At 45.4% G+C, this 25745-nt stretch overlaps 1 protein-coding gene across 5 annotated transcripts in view; it reads right to left on the bottom strand.

Moving 5' to 3' along the window:
- Nucleotides 1-1210: 1210 nt before the first annotated feature.
- col5a3a (collagen, type V, alpha 3a) overlaps nucleotides 1211-25745 on the bottom strand; it is a 69177-nt gene continuing 44642 nt past the window's right edge. For 4 of the 5 annotated variants that reach the window (XM_029123297.2, XM_034295291.1, XM_029123295.2 and 1 more), the window contains 34 exons: nucleotides 23377-23430; nucleotides 22993-23046; nucleotides 22819-22863; nucleotides 22651-22704; nucleotides 22367-22411; nucleotides 21941-21994; nucleotides 21736-21789; nucleotides 21378-21431; nucleotides 21151-21258; nucleotides 20674-20763; nucleotides 20373-20426; nucleotides 20010-20117; nucleotides 19394-19501; nucleotides 19140-19193; nucleotides 18387-18440; nucleotides 18001-18108; nucleotides 17540-17593; nucleotides 14594-14647; nucleotides 12358-12465; nucleotides 11989-12096; nucleotides 11348-11401; nucleotides 11207-11260; nucleotides 10053-10106; nucleotides 9565-9618; nucleotides 8668-8775; nucleotides 8333-8386; nucleotides 7952-8167; nucleotides 7766-7801; nucleotides 7243-7296; nucleotides 6591-6909; nucleotides 5902-6014; nucleotides 5682-5750; nucleotides 3481-3714; nucleotides 1211-3246 (listed from right to left, as the gene is read on the bottom strand). In XM_029123297.2, the coding sequence (XP_028979130.2) occupies nucleotides 3100-3246; nucleotides 3481-3714; nucleotides 5682-5750; nucleotides 5902-6014; nucleotides 6591-6909; nucleotides 7243-7296; nucleotides 7766-7801; nucleotides 7952-8167; nucleotides 8333-8386; nucleotides 8668-8775; nucleotides 9565-9618; nucleotides 10053-10106; nucleotides 11207-11260; nucleotides 11348-11401; nucleotides 11989-12096; nucleotides 12358-12465; nucleotides 14594-14647; nucleotides 17540-17593; nucleotides 18001-18108; nucleotides 18387-18440; nucleotides 19140-19193; nucleotides 19394-19501; nucleotides 20010-20117; nucleotides 20373-20426; nucleotides 20674-20763; nucleotides 21151-21258; nucleotides 21378-21431; nucleotides 21736-21789; nucleotides 21941-21994; nucleotides 22367-22411; nucleotides 22651-22704; nucleotides 22819-22863; nucleotides 22993-23046; nucleotides 23377-23430 (2988 nt within the window). In that variant the 3' untranslated portion in view covers nucleotides 1211-3099. Of the gene's footprint in view, nucleotides 3247-3480; nucleotides 3715-3976; nucleotides 4183-5681; nucleotides 5751-5901; nucleotides 6015-6590; nucleotides 6910-7242; nucleotides 7297-7765; nucleotides 7802-7951; nucleotides 8168-8332; nucleotides 8387-8667; nucleotides 8776-9564; nucleotides 9619-10052; nucleotides 10107-11206; nucleotides 11261-11347; nucleotides 11402-11988; nucleotides 12097-12357; nucleotides 12466-14593; nucleotides 14648-17539; nucleotides 17594-18000; nucleotides 18109-18386; nucleotides 18441-19139; nucleotides 19194-19393; nucleotides 19502-20009; nucleotides 20118-20372; nucleotides 20427-20673; nucleotides 20764-21150; nucleotides 21259-21377; nucleotides 21432-21735; nucleotides 21790-21940; nucleotides 21995-22366; nucleotides 22412-22650; nucleotides 22705-22818; nucleotides 22864-22992; nucleotides 23047-23376; nucleotides 23431-25745 lie in introns of those variants that run through there. The other variant, XM_029123296.2, reaches the window with a different exon arrangement.

Raw genomic sequence — 25745 nt, forward strand, 5'->3', positions numbered from 1 at the left:
GGCAATTCTAAAGTTTGATATTGTATATAAGAATAAATCGACCATAGACACAGCTAAAAGAGGAAATGAAAAAAAAAAAAAGAGAGACAGTAAAAGAGATGAAGGAGATCTTGTTACAGAAGCACTAAACCTAAATTGTCTGTGAGACAATATGTACTGCACTGTAAAAAATATATATATTCTGGATAAATCAACCATAGACATTGCTAAAAATATAGGCACACCAAACAGTTTTGTACCTAGTAAAAAGATCAAGATCTACAATGGATGACCAAAGAATACTCACCTTAATAGAGACTTGAACATTGTCAGATTTGGATCACATCAAGGTAGTTGTGTGTCAGCCACTACTACAAAGAAGTCTTCATTTGCCAAATGGCCTTAACCACAGATATCAAGGAATTGGGTAGAAAAACAAAAACAATATTTCCTACCTATCAATGGTCAACATGCACCTTTCTTGATCACTATTCTGAGGTAGCAGCTCAGCATGACATTTCCTAGCCAGGGGTTTACATTCTGGTTAAAATTAAATCTGGTCGACGAGACCAGAAAAGAGAGAAATATACTGTAACATTTATTCTGCTTTTGATGTTAAACTTGAGTACCAGATCCCATAGGTTACTGGGGGGCTTATGCGAGAGCCTGTGTGTGTTTGTGAGACAGACATAGAGATAGAGATCCACTGCAAGAGAAACGGCATGTGTTATCTGAATTAAAGTGAGGGGAGAGTTAGCCAGAGCAGGAGAACGACGAGACAGTGTCTTTGTCACATAACCCGACATTGTTATCGTTAGCAACAACAAATCACCGACTGGTCTGTGCATCCTCCTCTATTTCCTATTCATCTCTCTATCTCAGACACACACAAGCACACGCACGTGTAATAGTGCTCACTCTGGAGAACAGGGCAAATCTCAACCAAAACCATTTCATTAGCGCTCTCCTCCTCTTTTCCTAGGGTCTCTGTGCTGTTCCCCTCTGCGGGAATGAAACACAAGCTAATTGAAATAAATGAACTGGGGAGCGAATCAGAGTTGATTACATCTGCGGTGGTGGGATAGTGATTGTGAGCTCATTGAGTAAATGTTGCAGAACTAGGAAGTAATGAAGAGGCTTGTTAATCCAATCCACTCTGTGTGGCGAGTGGACAATACCCACAACACATACTCTCTCTCTTTGTCTTACTCCTCAAGAGATAGCCTAGTCCTTTTAAAATTAGATTTTTTTTAATTATTGTTTGTTCATCACTTTTCACAAATACATCTTGTTTTCATTCAGGCAACAGATAATTACTCAAACTCAAGTCCTTAGAATAACTGTACAGTATATAAAATGAGTACAACAGACCCAATACACAGTGAAGGTCAGGACAGGGCCGGGTAGGATGACTTCTCAATGTACTGATTCTCCTGGAAGACAGTGTGAGGAGTATGCTAATGAACTGCAGGTACTGTTTGTGCAAACAGGCTGAAGGAGCGTCCTATAAGGCACTACACTGGAAAATCAATTGTCTGGGGATTTTTTTTATGCGTGTTTAGCTTACCCTAACCTAGCACTGGTACTGCAGACAGGCTATCATCTAGCAGGCTAGTGTGGACTGTGCTGTAATGTACAGTACGGTATGTTCCTCCTTTACCCAGATGAATGGCTGCTGGAGCACCAATAACTTGCACCCCTCCCCTGTCTTCCTCATCCTGCCTCAAGACTAACAACCACACACACACAAACACACACACACACACACACAAACACACACACACACACACACACACACACACACAGACACACACACACACACACACACACAGGTGACACAACATAAAAACATTTTCTTAGCACCACTGAAGTATGGAGAACATGAAACATTAAAACAAACTAAATAAATCATTAACATTACAACATACTGTATAAACAAAACAAGAGAACATAAAAAAGTAAATACACAACTGAGGTGGAGAACAAGACTGGTTCTTTTTAAAATGATTCTTTAAAACCAAAACACGTCAAATGCTCCTTGACATAGGTCAAATAAACCAATGGAAGGAAATGGCAGAGTAATTGGAGAAAATTTGAGAAAACAATGTTTATATCCTGTGAAAGAACAACATGCTCTGAAACTGATTATTGTGCTGAAACTGCTTCAGCTCAACCACTGAGACCTGGCATTCAGTTTACTGGAGTAAAATGGATGCCAGATTTACACAAATAGTCAGTGAGATCATGGAGGGCTGGAAGGTCCTGTTATCATCAGTCATGCAGAGTTAACAAGTCGAATTAGAAAAGCAACCTTGTCCATTCAAGTAACCATTGGCCTCAGTAGACCAGTAACATGCTACTGTACACTAATCACGGTCATTCAATTCGTCACCTGCAGTTAAAGGTTATAGCACCATGCAAAGCTATCATATCTATCATATGCTCTACCTTCTAATTAACACATAGGGAATGGTGACAGATTACACACTAGTATGGAATTGACATGCTAGACACCACCAGGTAATGACAACAGAACTGATGTCATTATGCTGGAATATGATATTACCCTTCTGCAAACTGAGCATGCTAATGAACAGGACAGATAGTGGCTCCTGCTAATTCCATTCCACTCCAATCATAATTTCTTAGGTAGCAACTCTGGTCTGCAGTCCGGGTCTAATAAACAGGGTGGTGCTAACACTGGTCCCCAGCACAGATGACACGTTAACCCCGTGATTCAAGAAGGTGAGATCTACATTTTTGTCGTTCTTTTTCAAGTGGAACAGACTACTCCTAGCGAACGAAAGGATGAAAATGAAAAAAAAAAAAACACTTCAAATTAATTACATCTAATTAGAAGAATTCCCTTTAATAAATGTGCTTAGTTCCTCCTTGTCTTCGCTCGTCTATTCGCCATGTGTCGTTATTGTCATGGGGAGACATGGAACCTTGCACCCCATTGGCTGTTCGACAGTCTTACATATCACAAACCCACCACATACACAAACACATAATAATAAATATTGCTTGTGGAAACGACGTTAAAGTCCAGTTCATCTCATTGGTAAGTTGCTGTGCAGGTCCAATCAGGTGATTCCTGGGTGGCTGAGAAAGCCTTACTTAACCGTTGTAACATACTGGTCCCACGTGGAAGCCAAACTTCTGGTTGCTCTTTCCAAAGTCTGAAGGGGCTACGTCTAAGATGGGAAGCAGCTCTGCTCTGGGTGAGTCGATCTCCAGGACAGTCCGCTCCTGACCTTTACGGAACTATATCGGAGACAGACAGAACAGACAGCAACATTCAGGATCCACCCTGCCTGCCAATCTGCTAGCTTCTATTTAAACTGAGATAATATCTGAGCATCTGATCCGACTGGGACCAGCTGATGAAACAGCTGATGACAGAGGTCTGAAAAAATTAGCATCGGTCAAAACATCAGCATGAATAACACTACAGTAATTCATTCAAACACATCCCTCTGTCCACGGCACGACACGCACCTGGCATCCATCGTGTGTTGCGCGGATGAAAGGGCTCTTGGCCTGGGTCATGTCCTCGTCGTTGCTGGCCCGGAAGCGCAGGGCGTGCTGGTGGCTACGGGCCGCGCTGTCGAACCAGCCCGCAGAGTTCTGGCAGGAGTAGGTGAAGGTCTGTCTAGCCGTGGCACTTAGCAGCTTCAGGAAGGTCAACTGGACGACGTGCACCGGGTTTCCATCAGAGTCACTGTACTGGAACTGGGCCAGACACACAATATCAGAGTCACTGTACTGGAACTGGGCCAGACACACAATATCAGAGTCACTGTACTGGAACTGGGCCAGACACACAATATCAGAGTCACTGTACTGGAACTGGGCCAGACACACAATATCAGAGTAACTGTACTGGAACTGGGCCAGACACACAATATCAGAGTCACTGTACTGGAACTGGGCCAGACACACAATATCAGAGTCACTGTACTGGAACTGGGCCAGACACACAATATCAGAGTCACTGTACTAGAACTGGGCCAGACACACAATATCAGAGTCACTGTACTGGAACTGGGCCAGACACACAATATCAGAGTCACTGTACTGGAACTGGGCCAGACACACAATATCAGAGTCACTGTACTGGAACTGGGCCAGACACACAATATCAGAGTCACTGTACTAGAACTGGGCCAGACACACAATATCAGAGTCACTGTACTGGAACTGGGCCAGACACACAATATCAGAGTCACTGTATTAGAACACGACCAAATATAAACCTGCCCCGCAGGAATCTTTCAATGACAAAACAACCAGAGCAGGAAGACCCCTGGGCTATTAGTTAGAGCCTATGACGACCCAGAGTTGCTCCTGGTCGGCTCCCGGACACAAAAGACATTAGAGACCACTGAATCCCACGTGGCCTCCAGTCATGACTGTTATCCAGGTTGCCAGGCAGCAGCAGTCGTTAACCCTAACCCAAGCTGACAGAGTTAATGCTGGGAACAGAGCACTTTACACTCTCTGGTGCACAGAGGAAGGCTGGGGCAGAGTGTGTTCCCACAAACCATTCTTTTTCCTCTCAGAAATCTCACAATCCGGTGATCATGGATAAATGTGAGAGGAGAGTAGAATGGTTACTGTAATTTGCCTAAAGAAACTGAATACGAGAGAGAGAGGGAGTGAAAGGAAGATGAAGGGACAAAGAAAGAGAGTGAAAGAGATAAAAAGAGAAAGAAAGAATGAAAGAATGGCCTGGCTGTGAAAGAAACAGTGAAAAGCATGGCGGAACCTCTGATTATCTCAGTGTTAAAGGGATACTGTGAAATTTCAAGATTTCGGTAGGTATTCTACTCATCCGGAGTCAGATGAATTTGTGGATAAAATGTGTATGTCTCTGCATGGAGTTTGGAGATAATTGAAATGAGCATATCGTTAGCTTAGCATTATTTATGGAAGACTGAAAGTACAGTAGAGTCCTCAGAACAGCTTTGCGGCATGAAAATAAGCCTTCTAAATATTCCAAAACTGGTTGGTCATTTACACATGTTCTTACAATGTTGTACACAGTAATCAAGATAAACAGATAATCAGAAGAAACAAGAATGTTTTCCTTTAGTTATGTAGAACACCTGCCTAAGTCTGAAAATCTCTCAGTATCCCTTTTATGGGAAGTCTGCCAGGTGCACATGAAAGGCCAGTGCTCAAAGCACCAAGCACTGAATGCTCTTCAGTGAGAGCCCATTGCTGCCAATAGCTCTATGACTCACTCTCTAGTGCTGCCTGGGAGCACAGATATCATGCTGTAGATGGGCACAGACAATTACAAAGTGGGTTCAATCACATCTACTCTGTTAAACACATGATCGTCATTCAAATAAATCAAATCTAAATAAACACAGTAACCAAGCGAACATGTTGTTGCTCATAAATGATGCAGCTCCCCTTTGGGCCAATCAGTGTAACATAGTAAATGCTGGTTTTCTGTGGCAAAAAGCATCCTTAATCCAAGTTTCATTCAAATCTGATTTGCACCTGAGATATTGCCTGTAACTAACAAACACCACAGCAAGCCAAATCAATGCAATCTCTAAGAAATCCTATGTGACTTAGGTACTAGTGGTTTCATTAAATTGAGAACAGCCTAGCATTTGGAGGGGCTTAGATAAATGGAGGGGCTTAGGACGACATTTGGAGGGGCTTAGGACGACTGTGGGCAGTACCTGCCGTCCTTTCCTGTATTGGCCAAACCAGCTTCCTGGCTTCTCCTTGTTCCAGGCTGCTGGCTTCACCTATTCATGAGAAGACAGAAGGGAACATGACATCTCCGTTAGACAGACTGCTGAGGCAGTAAGAGACCAACCGTCTTGGGCCAGCAGACATGCACTACTGTGTTCTTTTTTAAGTTGATTTGAGCAGACAGCAGGTTGGTTTGAGACTCACAGTTTCAATCCTCTTGTCAGGATAGAGGCAGGTCTCTCCCTCAGCGGTGAAGTTACAGAAAACCTTGATGGAGTCCCTGTGACAGCCCTGGTTGGGGTCGATCCAGTAGTCACCTGGGATGAGAAGACGGGGGTCATTTCAATACGTGACAGCAGATCAGGCAGAGACGGGGGGGTCATTTCAATACGGAACAGCAGATTAGGCAGGGACGGGGGGGGAGGGGGTCATTTCAATATAGAACAGCAGATCAGGCAGAGACAGGGGGGGGTCATTTCTATATGGAAGAGCAGATCAGGCAGAGACGGGGGGGTCATTTCAATACAGAACAGAAGATCAGGCAGAGATGGGGGGGTCATTTCAATATGGAACAGCAGATTAGGCAGATACGGGGGGGTCATTTCAATACGGAACAGCAGATTAGGCAGAGACGGGGGGGGGGTCATTTCAATATAGAACAGCAGATCAGGCAGAGACGGGGGGGTCATTTCAATATGGAAGAGCAGCTCACGGAGAAGGGGGGATCAGTTCAATACAGGACAGCAGATCAAACAGAGAAAGGAGGCCCTTTCAATACAGAAGAGCAGATCAGACGAAGACAGGGGGGTCATTTCAGAACAGAACAACAGATCAGGCTCCTGCCTCATCAGTATGAATGCCCAAGCTGTGGGGACATGCAGCAGTATAGTCACCGTCTCTGTAGTCCGGCTGGATCATCATGAGCTCCTTGCAGGTGCGGGCGGGGCTCTCAAAGGTGCCCAGGGGTTTCCTCATCAGCTCCACCTCTGTCTTCATGGAGGTGAGGGAGGCAAACACCTCCTCCATCCCCTCAGCCTCCTCCAGCATGGGCTGGTCTCCCTGCACGAGTCCCTGCTGATTCAGGTCCACCGTTGTCTCCGCCTCCTCAAACGGCGCTGCGCCTCCTCCCACGTTTCCAGTGTGCCTCCTCTTCTTTCTCTTGCCCTCCCGCTCTCGGATGGGCAGCGGCTCAACCATGGTGGCAGGAGGACCCTTGACACAAGGATGACAGGTGGTAATGAGGAACAAGAGAGGAGAAAGAAGGAGAGAAAGATACGGGAGGGGAGGTGTGGAGGGTTTTGAAGTTGGAGCAGTGTGGAGGTACAGAGTTTGGGAGGTAGAGGTATGGAGATTGAATGGAATAGTGGTGGAGAGTTCTGGAGGCCGAAAGGTGTACAGGTAGAGAGATTTGAAGGTGGAGAGGCATGTCAGGTAGACTTCTGGAAGTAGAGAGGTGTGGAGGTAGTGTGTGTCTGTGTGTCAGTGTGTGTGTTTGTTTGTCTGTGTGTGTGTGTGTCTGTGTGTGTGTGTGTGTGTTGGACTTACAGGGGGCCCTGGGGGTCCAACAGGTCCAGTGTCTCCTTGAGGTCCAATGGCACCCTGAAGAGAAGACAGCAAAAAAAAAGAACCTGTGTCAATCACCCAGTCACCTGGAGCGACTCTCACAAGCGTTCGCCAAATCCCTCCTTTATCCGGGCAGATATGGTTCTGTGCTTTATAGGATTATCCAGCTCAGCATCAGCAGTCTGTGGCCAGAACTCCTGCTTTGTAGGCGACACACTGTGGCACTTTACAGAACATCACAACGCACCACTAAATCCTATTAAAAGACACTGTACCCACAGCAACAGCACAGATGCTAACACAGCTATATGGACACGCTTCTGAAGCTAAAAGACGTACAGCACATTGTAGAACATTAGGTTGAGCATTAGGTAGAACAACGGTTAATGACAGAGCGAGACACAGGCTTGTCTGGCAGCATATGCTCCTGACAGCTGCTAGCTATTAGGCTGGAGCACAAGGACGGAATGACAATATGGACATACAGTCATATGACTGGACTCACCAAGTCTCCCTTGGATCCTTTCTCCCCAATGGCTCCCTGCCAGGGAAATAAAGGGTTAGGGGAGTTTTAAACAATGTCAAGGAAAACAAGCAGCTCAATCCAAGTCATTGTGAATAAGTAACAGTAACAGTCATAGTCTGAGTTGAGTAGGACAGAGAAACTGCAGAGATTACAGGGGGCCCTTACAGAAAGTCCAGGGGGCCCTGGGGGGCCAGTAGGACCAGGGGGGCCACCTGTACCGCCGTCTCCTTTGGTTCCTGGTGTGCCCTGATTTCCGGGCAGGCCTCTGTCTCCCTTCTCTCCCACCTCTCCTGGAGGTCCAATCAGACCGATCAGGCCACCGTGACCCTTATCTCCCTTACTGCCTGGGTCCCCTTTGAGACCTGGAAGTCCCGGGGGGCCCTATAATCAAAACGGGACCACATTTACACATTTACACTGTATGGCAACACACAGGTGAAATATCACAGCTGGAATCGATCATTTCACAAATACCTATCTCATGTGAAAGAAGGGCAAGAACAGAAGGATGACATTTGGTACGTGTGAAAAGCACGAGGGTCCTACCATTGGTCCGGGGGGTCCAGTCTGACCTGGGGGACCATTTAACCCTTGCTCACCCTGGAAATGAAAACACACACGGGGGGTTAATGATTGTGTGAAGACCCCCAGCTACACAAACACAGCCGCTTTGAGAGCGTGTCCTCCAAAATCCTTAACCAGTCACTGGGGTCGCTGAAGGTCACATGACCGCCATATCCAAGGGCCGTGTAGCTAGCTGTTGAGCGTGAGCGGTTGCTAACCGGGCACGTTGATAATAAGCCGATGAGCAGCCGCAGCCAGGCGACAACAGAGAGATGTCAGTTCGAGTCAGAGTAACAGGACTGGAGAGGGGGACTCACCCCAGGGCCTGGGATCCCTCTGAGGCCTTCTGGGCCAGGCATCCCTGGATGTCCCTGCGGCCCCACTGGACCCTTCTTCCCCCCTACTCCCTCTGCACCATTGGACCCCTGAAGGAAGGAAGGAGGGCGAGAGAATGGGTGAATAACACTGAGGAAAACTGTCAGCTACTCTGCTGCACTGTCCTTGAATACGGCTGACTTCTTTTTCGGACATAAAGTGTGAGTTGAGTGACGTTGAATGGTTTTATGGGATACTGAGGGATGTTCAGTGATGTTGGATGGTTTTATGGGATACTGAGGGATGTTCAGTGATGTTGAATGGTTTTATGGGATACTGAGGGATGTTCAGTGATATTGAATGGTTGTATGGGATACTGAGGGATGTTCAGTGATGTTGAATGGTTTTATGGGATACTGAGGGATGTTCAGTGATGTTGAATGGTTTTATGGGATACTGAGGGATGTTCAGTGATGTTGGATGGTTTTATGGGATACTGAGGGATGTTCAGTGATGTTGAATGGTTTTATGGGATACTGAGGGATGTTCAGTGATGTTGAATGGTTTTATGGGATACTGAGGGATGTTCAGTGATGTTGGATGGTTTTATGGGATACTGAGGGATGTTCAGTGATGTTGAATGGTTTTATGGGTTACTGAGGGATGTTCAGTGATGTTGAATGGTTTTATGGGATACTGAGGGATGTTCAGTGATGTTGGATGGTTTTATGGGATACTGAGGGATGTTCAGTGATGTTGAATGGTTTTATGGGATACTGAGGGATGTTCAGTGTTGTTGAATGGTTTTATGGGATACTGAGGGATGTTCAGTGATGTTGAGTGATGATCGGTGACGTTGAGGGATGTTCAGTGATGTTGGGTGTCTCACACATCTTTACCTTTGCTCCCTTCATTCCTTGTTTTCCTTCTTTTCCTGCAACTCCCAAGTGACCCTGGAGGGGACAGGAGTGAAATGGGTGATAGAGACAGAGAGAGAGAGAGAGAAAGAGAGAGAGAGAGAGAGAGGGAGAGAGAGAAAGAGAGAGAGAGAAAGAGAGAGAGAGACAGAGAGAGGGAAAGTGTTTCGAGAATGAGATATAAGAGATGTGTGTGAGAGATGAAGGGAGAATGATAGAGGGTTGAAAAGGGGGAGGAGGAAGGAATAACTAAAACAGAGTTATGACTGCTGGGGGTACAAAGCCTTACACTTCTTTTGTTCTCATCTAACGGATAGAGGTCAATCAAATCCCTGGAGATATCCAAATCTGTAGACATACAGGCACACACACATACACAGAAAGGCACGCCCTCACACACACATACACAGAAAGGCACGCCCTCACACACACATGCACATCCAGATCAACACACTCAGATCAACACTCACCCTTCGCCCGGGGGCCCCTGAAGGGCCTGGTTCTCCAGAAGCTCCTGGGGGTCCCTGGGGAGAAAAGGACAAAGGGTCAGTTGAAACGCAATCACACGCAGTCTCAAAGACACAGGCTAGAAATCCCAGCACACCCCTGAATAAGTCAAGCATTTCAGTGTGTGAAAAAGCATAAATACACACACTATTTGTTATTTCAAAAAAATGTTTTGCATCTATTATTAGTGGTTTTGCTATATTTATAGAACTAAGTGTATTTATTAGGTATTCTGTGTTTTCATTTATGTTTGGACCACAGGAATAGTAGCTGTTGCTTTGGTTAAGGCTAATGAGGATCCCAAAAATACACCAAAGACTAAAGCCAATAGCCAAGCAGATGTATGAAAACATATTTTTGGTGGGAAATCACATTTATGACTGCATTTGCACCTCATTAAGAGTTGCAAGAATTTTAATTCACTAGTCATTTGGTAGCTTTAAGATAAATCCCCTTTTTGAGTGTATTTAAAAATATTCAAATAGATATACTGTAATATGTAATACATTCTAACTCCTTTTGTCAACCATGTAGTGCTTGTACAATGTTGTCAGTATTATTGTCACCCCTGTGTTCAATACTTTCTGCTACCTCCTCTTCCACGATTACAGTACTGAGCTGTTTTCTATAATGTTTCATGAAATTGTAGAAAACTTAAGAAAGATCTTAGACCTTTCCTCAGTAGAGAACGGTCCAGACGCCCTCCACAGGTTTTCGAAGGGTTTGGAAGTCCATAAATTGAGTTGACCATTGTCAAATGTTGATTTTGTGTCCAGTCAATCATTTGAGGATAGTAATGTTTACTTGTTGTTATTGCCTTTCTGGAAAATCCAGCCAGAGGCAACTAGGTATTAGGCTAAAATATCTTGGTCCAGGGTAAAATTAGAGACGACATTGACCTTAACAATGGCCCCAGGACCTGGAAGCAAAATGCCATAAAGCATCAGTGTACCACCACCATATTTAACTAGAGGTACGAGGTTTCTACCCGCTCATCCATATTCATTTTAACGGCAGATATGTTGGTCCCGTCATCTGTGGAATAAACTCAGAGAATGGATTCAGTTCCACGTTTCCTCTCGGCTGGAGTATGAAGTAAAGACTACACTGCACTTACGGCTTTACCAGGATCCCCGTTGTCTCCCTTGGCCCCAGGTCCACCATCAGCTCCCTGTTCCAAGCAGAAACCCATAACAGATACAGTCATCAGTCAAGCCTCCATAACAGCACAGAGATAATCAACAAGTCTTGCACTCACATTGATTCCTGGCTCCCCTGGGGGCCCAGAATCTCCTGGGAATCCAATAGGGCCCTGTGGGGGACAGGAAGTGGTTAGTCAGTGAGATGAATGGCCTGACTCTACATTGAGGTCCAGATGTGGGGCCTACAAGAAGGTGTAGTCTAACAGATCCAGGACCAGTGACTAGCAGATGTGGGGCCTACATGGAGGTCCAGTCTAACAGATCCAGGACCAGTGACTAGTAGACATGGGGCCTACAAGAAGGTGTAGTCTAACAGATCCAGGACCAGTGACTAGCAGACGTGGGCCCTACATGGAGGTCTAGTCTAACAGATCCAGGACCAGTAACTAGCAGACCTGGGCCCTACATGGAGGTCTAGTCTAACAGATCCAGGACCAGTGACTAGCAGACGTGGGCCCTACATGGAGGTCTAGTCTAACAGATCCAGGACCAGTGACTAGCAGACGTGGGCCCTCCATGGAGGTCTAGTCTAACAGATCCAGGACCAGTGACTAGCAGACCTTGGCCCTACATGGAGGTCTAGTCTAACAGATCCAGGACCAGTGACTAGCAGACGTGGGCCCTACATGAAGGTCTAGTCTAACAGATCCAGGACCAGTGACTAGCAGACGTGGGCACTACATGGAGGTCAACTTACAGGGTTTCCTTTGGGACCGTCTTCTCCTGGTGTACCTCGGAGTCCTGCCGGTCCTGCTATTCCGGGGGGGCCAGAGTCACCCTTCTCCCCCAGCTCCCCCTTGTCACCCTGCATTACCATAACAACCAACCAGTTAGTGGTAGAGAGAGAGTCAGACAGATAGACAGATAAACAGATAGATAAATACAGCCAGAGACAGACAGACAAATAGAGTGAGAGAGAGAGACACAGCCAGACAGAGACAGACAAACAGACAGAGACAGACAGACAGACAGAGACAGACAGAGACAGACAGAGACAGACAGACAAAGAGACAGACAGATAATGTAAAAAGGATGAGAGGTGAAGAAGAGAAACAGTGTGACTTACAGTGGCTCCAGTGTCTCCCGCTGGTCCAGGGACCCCAGCCTCTCCGTCCTCCCCCTTCTCTCCAACAACCCCGGGCTGGCCCACTCCACCCGGCTGCCCTGCCGCTCCCTATTACAAGAAAGACAACAGGCCACAGACGTGTTGAATATTCACTTGATTTTTGTGTGTGTTGTGATGTGGTTGAGTTGTGATGGGGTTGTTGTCGTGATGGGGTTGTGTTGTGATGGGGTTGTGTTGTGATGGGGTTGTTGTTGTAATGGGGTTGTGTTGTGATCGGTTGAGTTGTGATGGGGTTGTGATCAGTTGAGTGGTGATGGGGTTGTGTTGTGATGTGGTTGTGTTGTGATGGGGTTGTTGTTGTAATGGGGTTGTGTTGTGATCAGGTTGTGTTGTGATCAGGTTGTGTTGTGATCAGGTTGTTGTTGTGATGGGGTTGTGTTGTGATCAGGATGTGTTGTGATCAGGTTGTTGTTGTGATGGGGTTGTGTTGTGATGGGGTTGTTGTTGTAATGGGGTTGTGTTGTGATCAGGTTGTTGTTGTGATCAGGTTGTTGTTGTGATGGGGTTGTGTTGTGATCAGGATGTGTTGTGATCAGGTTGTTGTTGTGATGGGGTTGTGTTGTGATCAGGTTGTTGTTGTGATGGGGTTGTGTTGTGATCAGGATGTGTTGTGATCAGGTTGTGGTTGTGATGGGGTTGTGTTGTGATCAGGATGTGTTGTGATCAGGTTGTTGTTGTGATAGGATTGTTGTTGTGATATGGTTGTGTTGTGATCACGTTGTGTTGTGATGGGGTTGTTGTTGTAATGGGGTTGTGTTGTGATCAGGTTGTGTTGTGATCAGGTTGTTGTTGTGATGGGGTTGTGTTGTGATCAGGATGTGTTGTGATCAGGTAGTTGTTGTGATGGGGTTGTGTTGTGTTGTGATCAGGTTGTGTTGTGATCAGGTTGTTGTTGTGATGGGGTTGTGTTGTGATGGGGTTGTGTTGTGATCAGGTTGTGTTGTGATCAGGTTGTTGTTGTGATGGTGTTGTGTTGTGATCAGGTTGTTGTTGTGATGGGGTTGTGTTGTGATCAGGTTGTTGTTGTGATGGGGTTGTGTTGTGATCAGGTTGTTGTTGTGATGGGGTTGTGTTGTGATCAGGTTGTTGTTGTGATGGGGTTATGTTGTGATGGGGTTGTGTTGTGTAAATCTCCGTCCTCTGCTCTCTGTCAGGATGCTGAGGCAGCAGCAGTGTCGTGAGTCTCAGGAGAACACGGTGTGTCGCCGGTGTCAAGGTGTGGGGGAGCTTTCTCCTGGTGATGCTATCTGAGTACCAGGGTCCGTGATGGTGTGGAAGCGTGTGCTGACTCTAGAGGAATACAGTGAAAGCATCTCTCTCTTGGGTAGAGTGCGCAAAATGGACCGTGTGGGTGAGTGGAAAACTACCCAGCCTGCAGTGCGAGCCAGCTTTTCTAATTTCTCTCAAACTCAAAGCTTCTATCGCTCTCTTTTTTTCCCTCACACCATCCCCCTGCATCAATCCATTTATGGATCCCTCCATCTCCTCACCCCTCCATCCCCTCACCCCTCCAACTCCTCACCCCTCCATCTCCATGCCGCCGTGGATTTAGTCCGAGGTTCAGCTAATACTTCACAGCTTTTAAAAAGTGCTTGATTGTGTTTGCATAGCAAAACTGAACTAATGGAAAAAGCCCCACAAAATACGAGCCGCGCCCACCTGGCACTCCAGACAGACTTAAGCCAAGACTCCATGGGATTTAATTTGCTAAGTGATATTTGCACCCAGGTCTGATGTTATGGTGTGAATCCATACCTGTGTGTGTGTGTGTGTGTGTGTGTGGCGTGGCTTCACTAAGGCTCTCTCTCATGAATAATAGACTGGTGTAAGATGTTAAGAGGTTGGCCATTAATAGGGGTAAATATAACTCCCTCTCAGGGATGATAGTCTAATACTGTTAAATGATTTATGAAGCGATAAAAATAACTCTGAACGATTACATTCTAATACCAGTTAATAATTCACATTTCCAAAGGGGGAAAAGGAGAGGTGGAGGGGGTAGGGGGACAGGGGGAGAAGACAGAGGTAAAGAAGTGTGTGTGTGAAGTGTGTTGGTGATCAGACTTGAGCAGATGTAAAACAGTACTGTCTTGTCATATGAAGTACATCAGTCCTTCAGTGCACCATACTGTACCCAGTGCACAGACAGGAGGACAGATATAAGAAAACGCCGTACCTGTCCTCCGATGGACCCCTGTGGGCCTCTTGGTCCATGTTGTCCTGGGGGCCCCTGGGGAGAAATCATTAGCCATTAACTTGAAGACACAACACACACATGCACTCCAAAAGATACAAACAAAAACACACACATAGTAGAACAGAGACACTCATGTTAGGCCCAACACATATACATGTGGAGGCCCAACAAATCCCTGTCCCTAAGTGTAAGCCTGATTCAACTGGGAGTTTTAATCTAAACCTAATCTAAACCTAATCTAAACCTAATCTTCTATGCTTACAGTGGATTTTAATCCTCATGGGAACTTGCTTAATGTGCCTTAAGAGGTGAACTTTTTTTATACCTGCAGGGATTCTTGGCACTCAGAGGTACAGTAAAACAATGACATGCACAGAGACCCAGACGCACATAGAGACCCAAACACACAGACACACACAGAAACACAGAGATACACAGACACACACAGACACACACAGATACACAGACACACACAGATACACACAGACACACACAGACACACACACACACACACACATACAGACACAGACACACACAGACACACACAGATACACAGACACACACAGATACACAGACACACACAGATACACAGACAGACACAGACACACAGACACACACACACAAGTTTCAAGCAATTTATTCGTCAAATGCACCGAATAACACAGTGTCAACCTGCGCAGTGACATTCTTGTGCCATGGCCCCCCGACAACTACATAGTAAGAAACACAGAGACACACAGAGAGACAGATACAAAGAGACACAGAGACATGGACAGACAGAAAGACAGACACAACAATCCTCCCTCAGACTAGTGGATATGAATGACAGTCATCCGTCAGGCGGATGAGGGCCTGTAGCTGGCTCCGGTCTCTATGATCATTACCTCACTGATACGATGAGGACACAATGAGCACAGGTCATTAGCCTCAATATGACACACGGTCTCCCTCTCTCCAACCCTTTAACTCTGACTGTCTTTCATAAACCCTTTTTCTGTCTTCATCTCTACCTGCCTTATTTTCTATTATAAACTGGTTACCAACGCAATAAGAGAAAGGGTAATGTGATGTCATACACGTATGCGGTCATTTATAAGCCATTCATTCTGATTGGCGGATTGCTGTGGTGAGACCAATAAGAAGAGACTTGTTTGTGCCAAGGAACACGACAAATGGACACAAGAGCAGTGGAAATCTGTCCTTTAGTCCAAATTTGAGATTTTTGGCTCCAACCACAGAGTGGCTGAATGGATGATCTCAGACATGGGTGGTTACCACCGTGGAGTAGGTAGGTGGTGTGATGGTGTGGAGGTGCTTTGCCGAGTACTGTGTCTGATATTTCTTCAGTATTCAGCATGGCTACCACAGTGTGCTGGAGCTGAATGAGAGAATGCCAAAAGTGTGCAAAGAATTCATCGAGGCAAAGGGTTGCTACTTGGAACAATCGAAAATGTTTATGTATTTGATTATTTTTTGGTCACTACATGATTCCATATGTATTATTTATTAGTTCTAATGTCTTCACCATTATTCTACAATGTGTAAAATAGTAAAAAAAATAAGAAAATACCTTTGAATAAATAGGAACACATTCTCCAGGTTCCAGGGGAAATTACAGTACTTTAGTTAATCAGAGAAATGGAATTACAGCCCTCTGTGCTCTTCTAGATGGACAAAAGCTAGTTATCCTAACTGTTGAGTTTCTATTCAGAGTTCATGGTTCACTGAGCTTCAAAAACATTGACAACCCAATACACTGATAGCCTGTACAAACTGCACTGAGACGAGCAGACAAGCAGGTTGGCAGACTGACTGACAGACACATAGACAAACAAAAAGACAAGCAGACAGACAGACAAATAGACCAACAGACAGTCAAGCAGAGACAGACAAGCAGACAGACAGACAGACAGACAGACAAATAGGCAAACAGACAGTGAGGCATGACAGTGAGGCATGGAGGAAAACAGGCTTGCAGACAGACATCCAAGAAGACAGGTTTCCAGACAAACAAGCAGGCAGATAGTGAAGGAGGCCTCCAGACAGACATTGAGACAAATATACAGATAGACAGACAGACACACAGACAGACAGACACAGACAGACAGACAGACAGATACACAGACAGACAGACACACAGACAGACACACAGACAAACACACAGACAAACAGACAGACAGATAGACAGACAGACAGGCAGACACACAGACAGAACATTCAGGCATGTACCAGGCTTTTTCAGTTCCATTTCTCTATTCATAGACCTCCAATCTCCCATCCTTTCTTCTCCCATATCTTTTTCCGTATTAACCTTTCTTTCATGCTACCTCTTTTGTCTTTGTTCAGTTTTGACACTTCCCCTCTCCCTAATCTGGCTGAATCTAGCTGTGTGTGTGTGTGCGTGTGCGTGTGTGTGTGTGTACAGTCTTGTTTAGCAGGCATTCACGGTCTGTGGTGTTCTGAGATGACTGTGACAAACTGAGGAGGATGCTCATTAGACAGGCCCGGTTCAGGCTAATCTGATTAGCAGCTGTCACACTAGCGTCTTCTTCCTCGAAACGCCACCCTCCTCTCTCGCTTTCGCTCTGCCTCTCCAGCCCTCTCCCCCTCTCCCCCTCTCCGCTCCACTGACTCTTTCTCCTTTCTCTCTCTTCCCCTCAGAGGAAAACCCTTGTATCACAAAGCCCCTGGTACTCTATGGATGTGTAGTTGTGTAGATTTGTCTCCTCGGCTGTTCTGTTCTGCTACAATGGAGTCACTCTGCTGGGAGCAAGACACTGCCCCCAACCGAGGTTTACTGTAGTCAGGCTTCATACCGCAATGAACATGAGAGACATGCTTGAAGAATGACAATGTCATCTTTGGTCAGGTTAATAGTGAGGTGGCCAGACAACAGGATGTCATAATGTTTTGCACTGTACTGACCATAGCGCCCACATGTCCACTTTCTCCCTTCTCTCCTGGGGGTCCTGGCATGCCCTGTGAACACAAAGTACAGTTAGTGGTACAGAGACTCAGCAATTGAATGAGCTGGAGAGATGGTACAGCCCAACTGCCAGCTACAGTATGTGCTGGAGTACAGAGATGGTACAGCCCAACTGCCAGCGACAGTATGTGCTGGAGAAGAGAGATGCTACAGCCCAACTACCAGCTATAATATGTGCTGGAGTAGAGAGATGGTACAGCCCAACTGCCAGCTACAGTATGCGCTGGAGAAGAGAGATGCTACAGCCCAACTGCCAGCTACAGTATGTGCTGGAGAAGAGAGATGCTACAGCCCAACTGCCATCTATAATAGGTACTGGAGTAGAGAGATGGTACAGCCCAACTGCCATCTATAATATGTGCTGGAGTAGAGAGATGGTACAGCCCAACAGTCTCCTCACCTGTAGTCCCATGGGTCCTGTGGTCCCCTTATGTCCTCTAGCTCCCTCGTCTCCCTTCGGTCCGTACATCCCCTGCTGACCCCTGGGTCCTGCCTCCCCGTCAACACCCTGAAACAAACACACAGAAATCAGTGGTGCGCACACACACACACACACACACACACACGTACAGTATGGGTGACAGGGTAGCCTACTGAAAAGTGTTGGTTGATAACCATAAAAGATTGCTGGTTCTAACCCTTGAGCCAGCATGGGACAAGATCCGTTGTTTGGTCTGAGGTCATTGGTGAAAATAACATTGTTAGTCGTACTTACCCGGCAAAATGGACAAAAGCAGCGTACAGCAAACACACACATTTCCACTGTAAGAGCTACATGGAACATACCGGTAACCCTGGTTGACCCACGGGTCCCTGGATTCCAGTAGGTCCTGGTGGGCCCTGGAGAAACAGAACCAGCTGTTTACATCAACCCTGCCAATCAATCATGGACATATGTAGGAAACCTCTGCCCTGACTGTCGGGAGCTAACATGACACACCTGCTGTCAAATTGCAGCTGATTGCATGTCTGTGGAAGGTGATAGGCAATATGTAGAATAGTTTGATCAAGCTGCCAGGGCTGGGAGAAGATAGAGAACAGACTGAGAGTGCATGAAGATGCCCGGTGCATGCTGATGAGACCATGAAGAAAGCCTTATAATGCCTTTAGCTCAATACACCAGCTCATATAAAATACCAGTTAATTATTACGGCATATCATTATCTCAACACTCAATTATATATGGGCCGGCAGGTAGCCCAGACATTAAAGTGTTGGGCCATGAATTAAATCCTTGAGCTGACAAGATGATCTGGGAATCTGCCCTTGAGCAAGGCACATAACCCTAATTGCTCCAGGGTGGCCGTCAGTCATAACTGATCCCTGGCCATGACTCCTCCCAGAGGATGTCTCTCAGAGGGGGAGTTGGAATATGCAACAGCAGATGTCCATTTGACAGCAACACGCATGTACAACCATTGTAATGTGTGTCTTTGGAACAAGACACCTATGTGCACCCAATATGTGTGTGTGTTTAAAATGGTAACACTAGGCCTTAGTAGCGTGTTTTCACTGATATCTCCGCAGAGGATGACTCACGTGTTCTCCTTTGTCTCCCTTGCTCCCCTTCTGGCCAGGTCCTCCCGTCTCTCCCTGTAAAAGAACACACACCTCCCAGTTACAAAGACACATACACCTTCCATTAAGAGATGCAGACGGAGACACGCGCGGACATCTTCTGGTTACAGAGATGCGGATACACAACACGTTGTCATGGTGACTAGAGTCCGTCGGGCGATGAATGGCTACAGATCAGGTAAAAACCAAAACAGCAGTGACTCCAACCACTGTACCTTGTCTCCATCATCTCCCGGGGGGCCGGCGGGCCCAGCAGCCCCTGGAAGTCCAAGGGGCCCCTGCTCCCCGTCCTGTCCAGCGGGACCGATTGGCCCCTTCTCTCCCTGGGGAACAGATGGAAGATGAACCATTATTAGTCCAACCACAAAATCTCTCATTGCGCCATTGACATATTTTAACAATAAGGCATGAGGGGCTGTGGTATCTGGCCATCACACCACAAAAAAGGGCTATTCTTAGGCACAGTGCATCATGGAATGTCAGGATACTGCCGTTAGGCGTGGTTTATTGGCAATATACCACAAATCCTCAGAAGTGTCTTACTGCAAGTATTAACCAGTTACCAATGTAATCATCCGTGGTATAAAGCATCACATACAAATTAGCATTCAGGTATAGAACTACTCGGTTTATAATGATTACCAGATAATGCAGAGCAGGCTAGCAACACACACACACACACACACAGGAAAACACAACAGGGATGTAATTCGTACCTCATAGTGACAGAGTACAAGGGAACCCACACATCCAGTTGATTAGTCATTAAATAGCAGTGCTGTCTGCCTGAAAACAGACACTAGAAGTGCATGAGAAGAAACTGGCTCTTACTGGCTCGCCCTTCTCTCCCATTGGTCCTCCTGGGCCAACGCCACCTCCGCGTCCGGGCTGACCAATAGCACCAGCCGCTCCGGGAGGCCCTCTCTCCCCACTGGCTCCCTGGGGGGGGGAAAAACCCATTGAGGAACAGAGAGAAGGAAAGGACTGTCACATGATTCACTGTTCGAATTAGTGCACTGGTCATGATCTCCATGGTAACAGCTTCCCCCTCTATATGTCCTTGTGGCTATACGCCACATTAAGACCAGGGCAATGTGGGTGGGGTGGAGGACTGGGGAGGTGGAGGACTGTGGAGGTGGAGGACTGGGGAGGTGGAGGAATGGAGCGATTGCACCTTGATGACATCACACTTACCATTGCTCCTGGCTGACCGCTGGGCCCTTCTGCTCCTTTCAATCCAGCAGGCCCCTAGAGAGAGGCAAGCCAATCAGAGCCTTTCTCACAAAAGCTCCATCCAATCAGTTCCCATCATCAGAGTTTAGACATCAGTCAGCGATCCGAGAGGCCAGCATCCCAGAGCCCAAGCTTAATTACTGTCAGAGCCAGTACCCAGAACCCAGATTACCGCTAAGGCTGCTACTGATCTAAAAAGCATGGGTAATAAGATTGTAGGCTGAAGGTCAGGAGATGTGAGGGGCATGGGATAGCTCGTTACCATGGCGCCAGGGTTGCCCCTGATCCCCCTGAACCCACGGAGCCCAGCAGGGCCGATCTTCCCTGAAGCTCCCGACTGACCCGGGTCCCCCTGGAAACCAGACAGACAGACAGACAGACGGACAGACGGACAGACAGACGGGATTAGGTCTGTTTCTACAGTGAGCCGACAGCAGGCCTTTTATGAAGAGATAAATCACACAGTACAGTGCTGCAGTCACACGCCAACTGAGAGGAACATCCATATTTTATGAGCGGTAATGCATGGAGCAGCGTGAAGTATATGGAATCAGGAAGCAGGCAGTTTCTTCTCCTCTTATATGAGAGAAGGGTACATCTCTTAAGGTGAGCTGACATATCTGGTTTATGAGAAGCTTCCGGAGAAATTATGTTTGATCTTCCATAGATTCCCTTTTTATGATGATAATAATGTCAGTGCTGACGATAATGGTGGTGGTGAAGAGGAGCACAGATTCACCTTGGCTCCCTCCTTGCCTGCCGCTCCAGGTAAACCTGTCTCTCCAGGAGGTCCTGGTGACCCAGGATGTCCTCGGTCCCCATTGGGACCAGTCTCCCCAGAATTACCCTAGAAAACCAGAGAAACAGGACATGGTTTGACTTCTCATTACCCCACTGTGCTCATGTTTAGGTTGGATTTTCACTGTTTAAAAAAAAAATTAAAAATACTAATGTAGATCTAGTCACCTGTGGCCCAATCACACCCATTGGTCCTTGTGGACCAGTTTTGCCTTGGAAGCCCTGAGAAAGAAGAGATGAAATAAAAAAACAGTGAGTAAGGCTGGCTACAGCTAAGAGCTGAAATAAAGAGAGCACAACGATAGATGGGGCAAGATGGAGTTATTTGTGGACAATTTCCAATATGTAGCTTACTCTGGCACTTAAATAATTCAGCACATAAGACTCAGCTTTTGACTAACTTGTTGTTATGGTGTATTAGGGGTCATGTTGAGTGTTAAAACCTTTTTCCATATTTGGATGACAGTGAAAAAGTAAACAGCAACCACTATATTTTCTGTTGTCATAAAATTGCTGTTTCACTCACTGGCTCCCCCCGCTGGCCTGGGTGACCTGGCAGTCCATCTTTTCCTGTGACACCCTGGAAAACAATGAATGTGCCATAGGATTTCCATGCATACAGAAAAGACATGGTACAGTAACAATGCAGAAAGAGATGACTGTAAAAAAAATTGTATAAAATAAATGAAAGGCAACTGTTGATCAGTTGTCTGATGATTTGTCACACTTACATTAGGACCTTTAGGACCTGGCTCGCCATTCCTTCCCTGTGGTCCTTGGGCTCCCTGTACGAACCACCAGACAACACAGATCACTAATACACAATAAACAATCGATACCGTAGGTACTGTATCTACAACTGTTATGGGGGGAGATAGTATCGCAACAAAGCATTTTCTCTAGGCAGGGGGTATATTAGTGTTATGTTATCACAGGGGTTACACTCTTATTTACAGGGACTTGAGAGGCAACACATGGCACTGCCGATGCCACGGCTCTCTGTTTGATTACCATGGTGGACCGGGATGAAAATGTTTGCATTCTCTAACGCGAGTGGCTCGGGAAACGAGCCTCTCCTAAATGACTTTTAGCTATGCCATCACGGTTGCTCAACTCTGCAGATTTCACATTGCACTGCATGTCAGACTGGAGCCTACCTGTTCTCCATTTGGTCCTGGAGGGCCTTCGTGGCCAGCAGTGCCCTGGTTGGTGGATCAGGTACAGGGTGATGAACACAGAGAAACAGAGCCAGATGGCGTGTTATTCATTCATTCCAATGTTGTGCCACTGTAAATCATTTCATCTCTGGTCTTTTGAATCCTTTCAGTATTAAAAATGCAGCATCACCAATAGAGAGGATTGCCTCTTTGCACCAGATGGCATGCCATTCTAACACATTTCTCTTTCTCCTTGTGTGACAGACAGGTGTTGTTAAACTCACCTTGTCTCCTGACTTTCCTGTAGGTCCTCGGGCTCCTCTCCCTCCTCTGGCACCCTATGGAAATAATATATATATATATTTTTTTTTAAACACATCAGCATTTAGCTAACAGCTTTATGACAACACAACTCCTCCACACTGTAAAACCAGGGGAGAAATGTTTCTTACATTAGGGCCCCTCTGACCCCCGGTTCCTGCTTCACCAGTTGGACCCTGTAAAGGAGTCCCCCAAAAAAAGGTTGAGAATGAATACTGTCACTCAATCAGGAAACACAGCACAGGTCATCCACAGATTTCTGGAGGACCATTGCAGTACATGGCTCCACATTCCAAGGTTCTCACCCGTCTTCCCTTCTCTCCCAGAATCCCGGCAGAACCAGGGAAACCCACAGATCCCTGGAGAACACGCACAGATTTTAAATATCTACAGCATGACATTAATCATTCATTAACCACAACATTTAATTAACTAATAATTAACCACTGTATCAAATTACAATAAATCAAATCCATAAGTTAAACACATTGCCTTAAATATGCCATTAATCACCTGCTAATTTATTGTTGTCACTAATTAACTATTAATAGAATACCGCTTTTTTAATAAGCTGTTTATCATGATTTATTTTTAATCAGACAGGAACGACTGGAGTCAGAGAAAGATACACTTCTTTCTGAGTGAAGGTTTTAAAGCATTATCAGATTAGTAAAGCTATTTGTTTTCACCTTGGGCCCCTGCCTTCCAGGGTAGCCTGGCAACCCAGGTACACCCAGCTTACCCTAAAGAAAGAACGAAAGAGAGAGAAAGAAAAAGGTGTGGACAATTAAACACATGGTAATCAGATCTTCTAAGTGTAACCAGATAAGATCCGATCAAGATCAAGACAACAGACGCATGTTATCTGTAAACAGGGGCTAGCGAGAGCTTATGAATAACTGTGGTTGACTTGGCAATGCCGTTTACACTTGGTTCTAACATGCATCTGTTGTCCCTGATCTTGCCGACATAATTGTGTCCACATTTGTTGACAGGTGTAGACAACCAAAAGACACATCATTGATTGTGATTACATCTTCCTGCACACATCTAGTGGTAGTCAAAGACACCTATTGTACAAACACCCTGTAAGTGTAAACAAACCCTGAAAAAGAAGGTGAAAAACATTTGTGCAATGTCACAACAGTTTTGCATTAAAAAGAAAATCACATCAGCCATGTAGGTCACAAATGTTTGACTATAATAGGCTATCTACGTCTTTCTCAGAAACAAGACGGCCTTAATCAGAAACCAATTCCCTTTACTGGCACGGCAGTCTGATGCCACTGTGCAGTCAGAATTTTATCCATCTTTATGAAGACATATTAACCCAAAAAACGGTTTCCATCTTCAACGGCAGTTCAACATGACATTTTAGCCAAGGACTGTTATCCCTGGAATGGGAACCCAATGGAGATGAATTTAGAGCTGATGCCACCAGGCTAGTACTTCTCTGTGGAGGATGGAGACATTGAAGTATACAGTGACTTGGTAAAGTATTCAAACTGCAGACCAATTCTCTTATTTTTACTGAATTACAAAAGGGACATTCAGCTGCCTCTTCTTGACCCACTCAGGTTGGGGCCAAGCTTATTCTTTGTAAACTGCATATTTACTTGCTGTTGAACTTGCTGCTGGTGATTCTCTTATTCAGCTCTATGCAGACGATGCTGTCTTGTATACAGCCGGCCCCACATTGAACTCTGTGTTGACCACTGGGACCAGCTCATCTACAAGTACCTCTTAGGCAAATTTCTACATTACCTCAGTTCACTCCTCAATATCAGTCAACAAACGAGCGTCATTGCACTCTTTCACGTTTTATTTATTATTTACAACCCCTTATAGTACAGTAGTTTCAGTATGCACCTCAACACCTGTAGAAATGCACCATCTCATCTCATGAGCAAACCACCAACCATTAACATATCCTAATACCAGAGACACATTTCTACGGTATTTGGTTGACATGCGTGATCATTTCACTATTAGCATCATCATGATGTAAAAACCAAAGAACTTCAGCTGAGAAGAAAAGTATTTCTAAACCAGTGGAGACAAGGATGGCAGCTGGAGACAAGTTTCATGCAACAAGACAGCGATGTGAAAGGTTATTTAGAAGATTACAAGACTTACAAGATTACAATGAAATAAAAACGAATATAAAGACCCAAGTAAAAATCCATGCATGAAGATCAAATCATTTCAGTTTGGATAAATCCTTGGTGGCATTCAGAGATTCACTTGGTAGCCCACCCTGCAAATGAATCCTGTTTCTAGGCAACAATACATTAGGGGTTAAGTGTCATTTGTATTTATTCCAGTCATTCACTGCATTTTGTTCTCACATCTGAACCCTCAGATTGTTTGTATTGGGACTTCTTTAAGTATGGAAGACACTCCCTGAACATGTATTCGTAAGACAGCGGGGTATGAGATGATTTTAGTCTTTCTCTGATAAAAGGAGGTGATAATGATGGGATTATACAAGTGCTGACTATGAATGTGTTCTTTTTCAGTTGACTTATACAGCTTGTGTTGCAGTGGAGCGTCCAAGGTAAGTGGGAATACTTTGCATACAGGGACGGACCAGGGAAATATTATCACGATGTGGTGATTACACATGTTAATGCAAGATGTAAATACATCTCCAGACAAAAACAAAATGTGATCTCACACCTGATTCTGACATGCATCCTTTGTCTTGATGTGGCCCACATTCTGAATATAGACATTTTTTTTTTGAAAACACACTGGGATCTGATACTGATCATATCTCACATGTGTAAAGATGGCGCATGGGTATTTTAAAATACAAATTTAGCACAGTATATCACTAAAAACAGTCCCTCTGGTCATTACAACTCTGTCAAGGGTTTGATGAAATATAAATGTAAAAAATTAAGGGACCACTGTAAAATTATCAGTTTCTCTGGTTTTACTATTCATAGGTATGTGTTTGAGTAAAATGAACAGTTTTGTTTTATTCTATAAACTACTGACAATATTACTCCCAAATTCCAAATAAAAATGTATTTGTAGAAAATAACAACTGGTC

This window comes from Esox lucius, chromosome 11 (genome assembly GCF_011004845.1).
Source record: "Esox lucius isolate fEsoLuc1 chromosome 11, fEsoLuc1.pri, whole genome shotgun sequence".
Classification (NCBI taxonomy): Eukaryota; Metazoa; Chordata; class Actinopteri; order Esociformes; family Esocidae; genus Esox; species Esox lucius.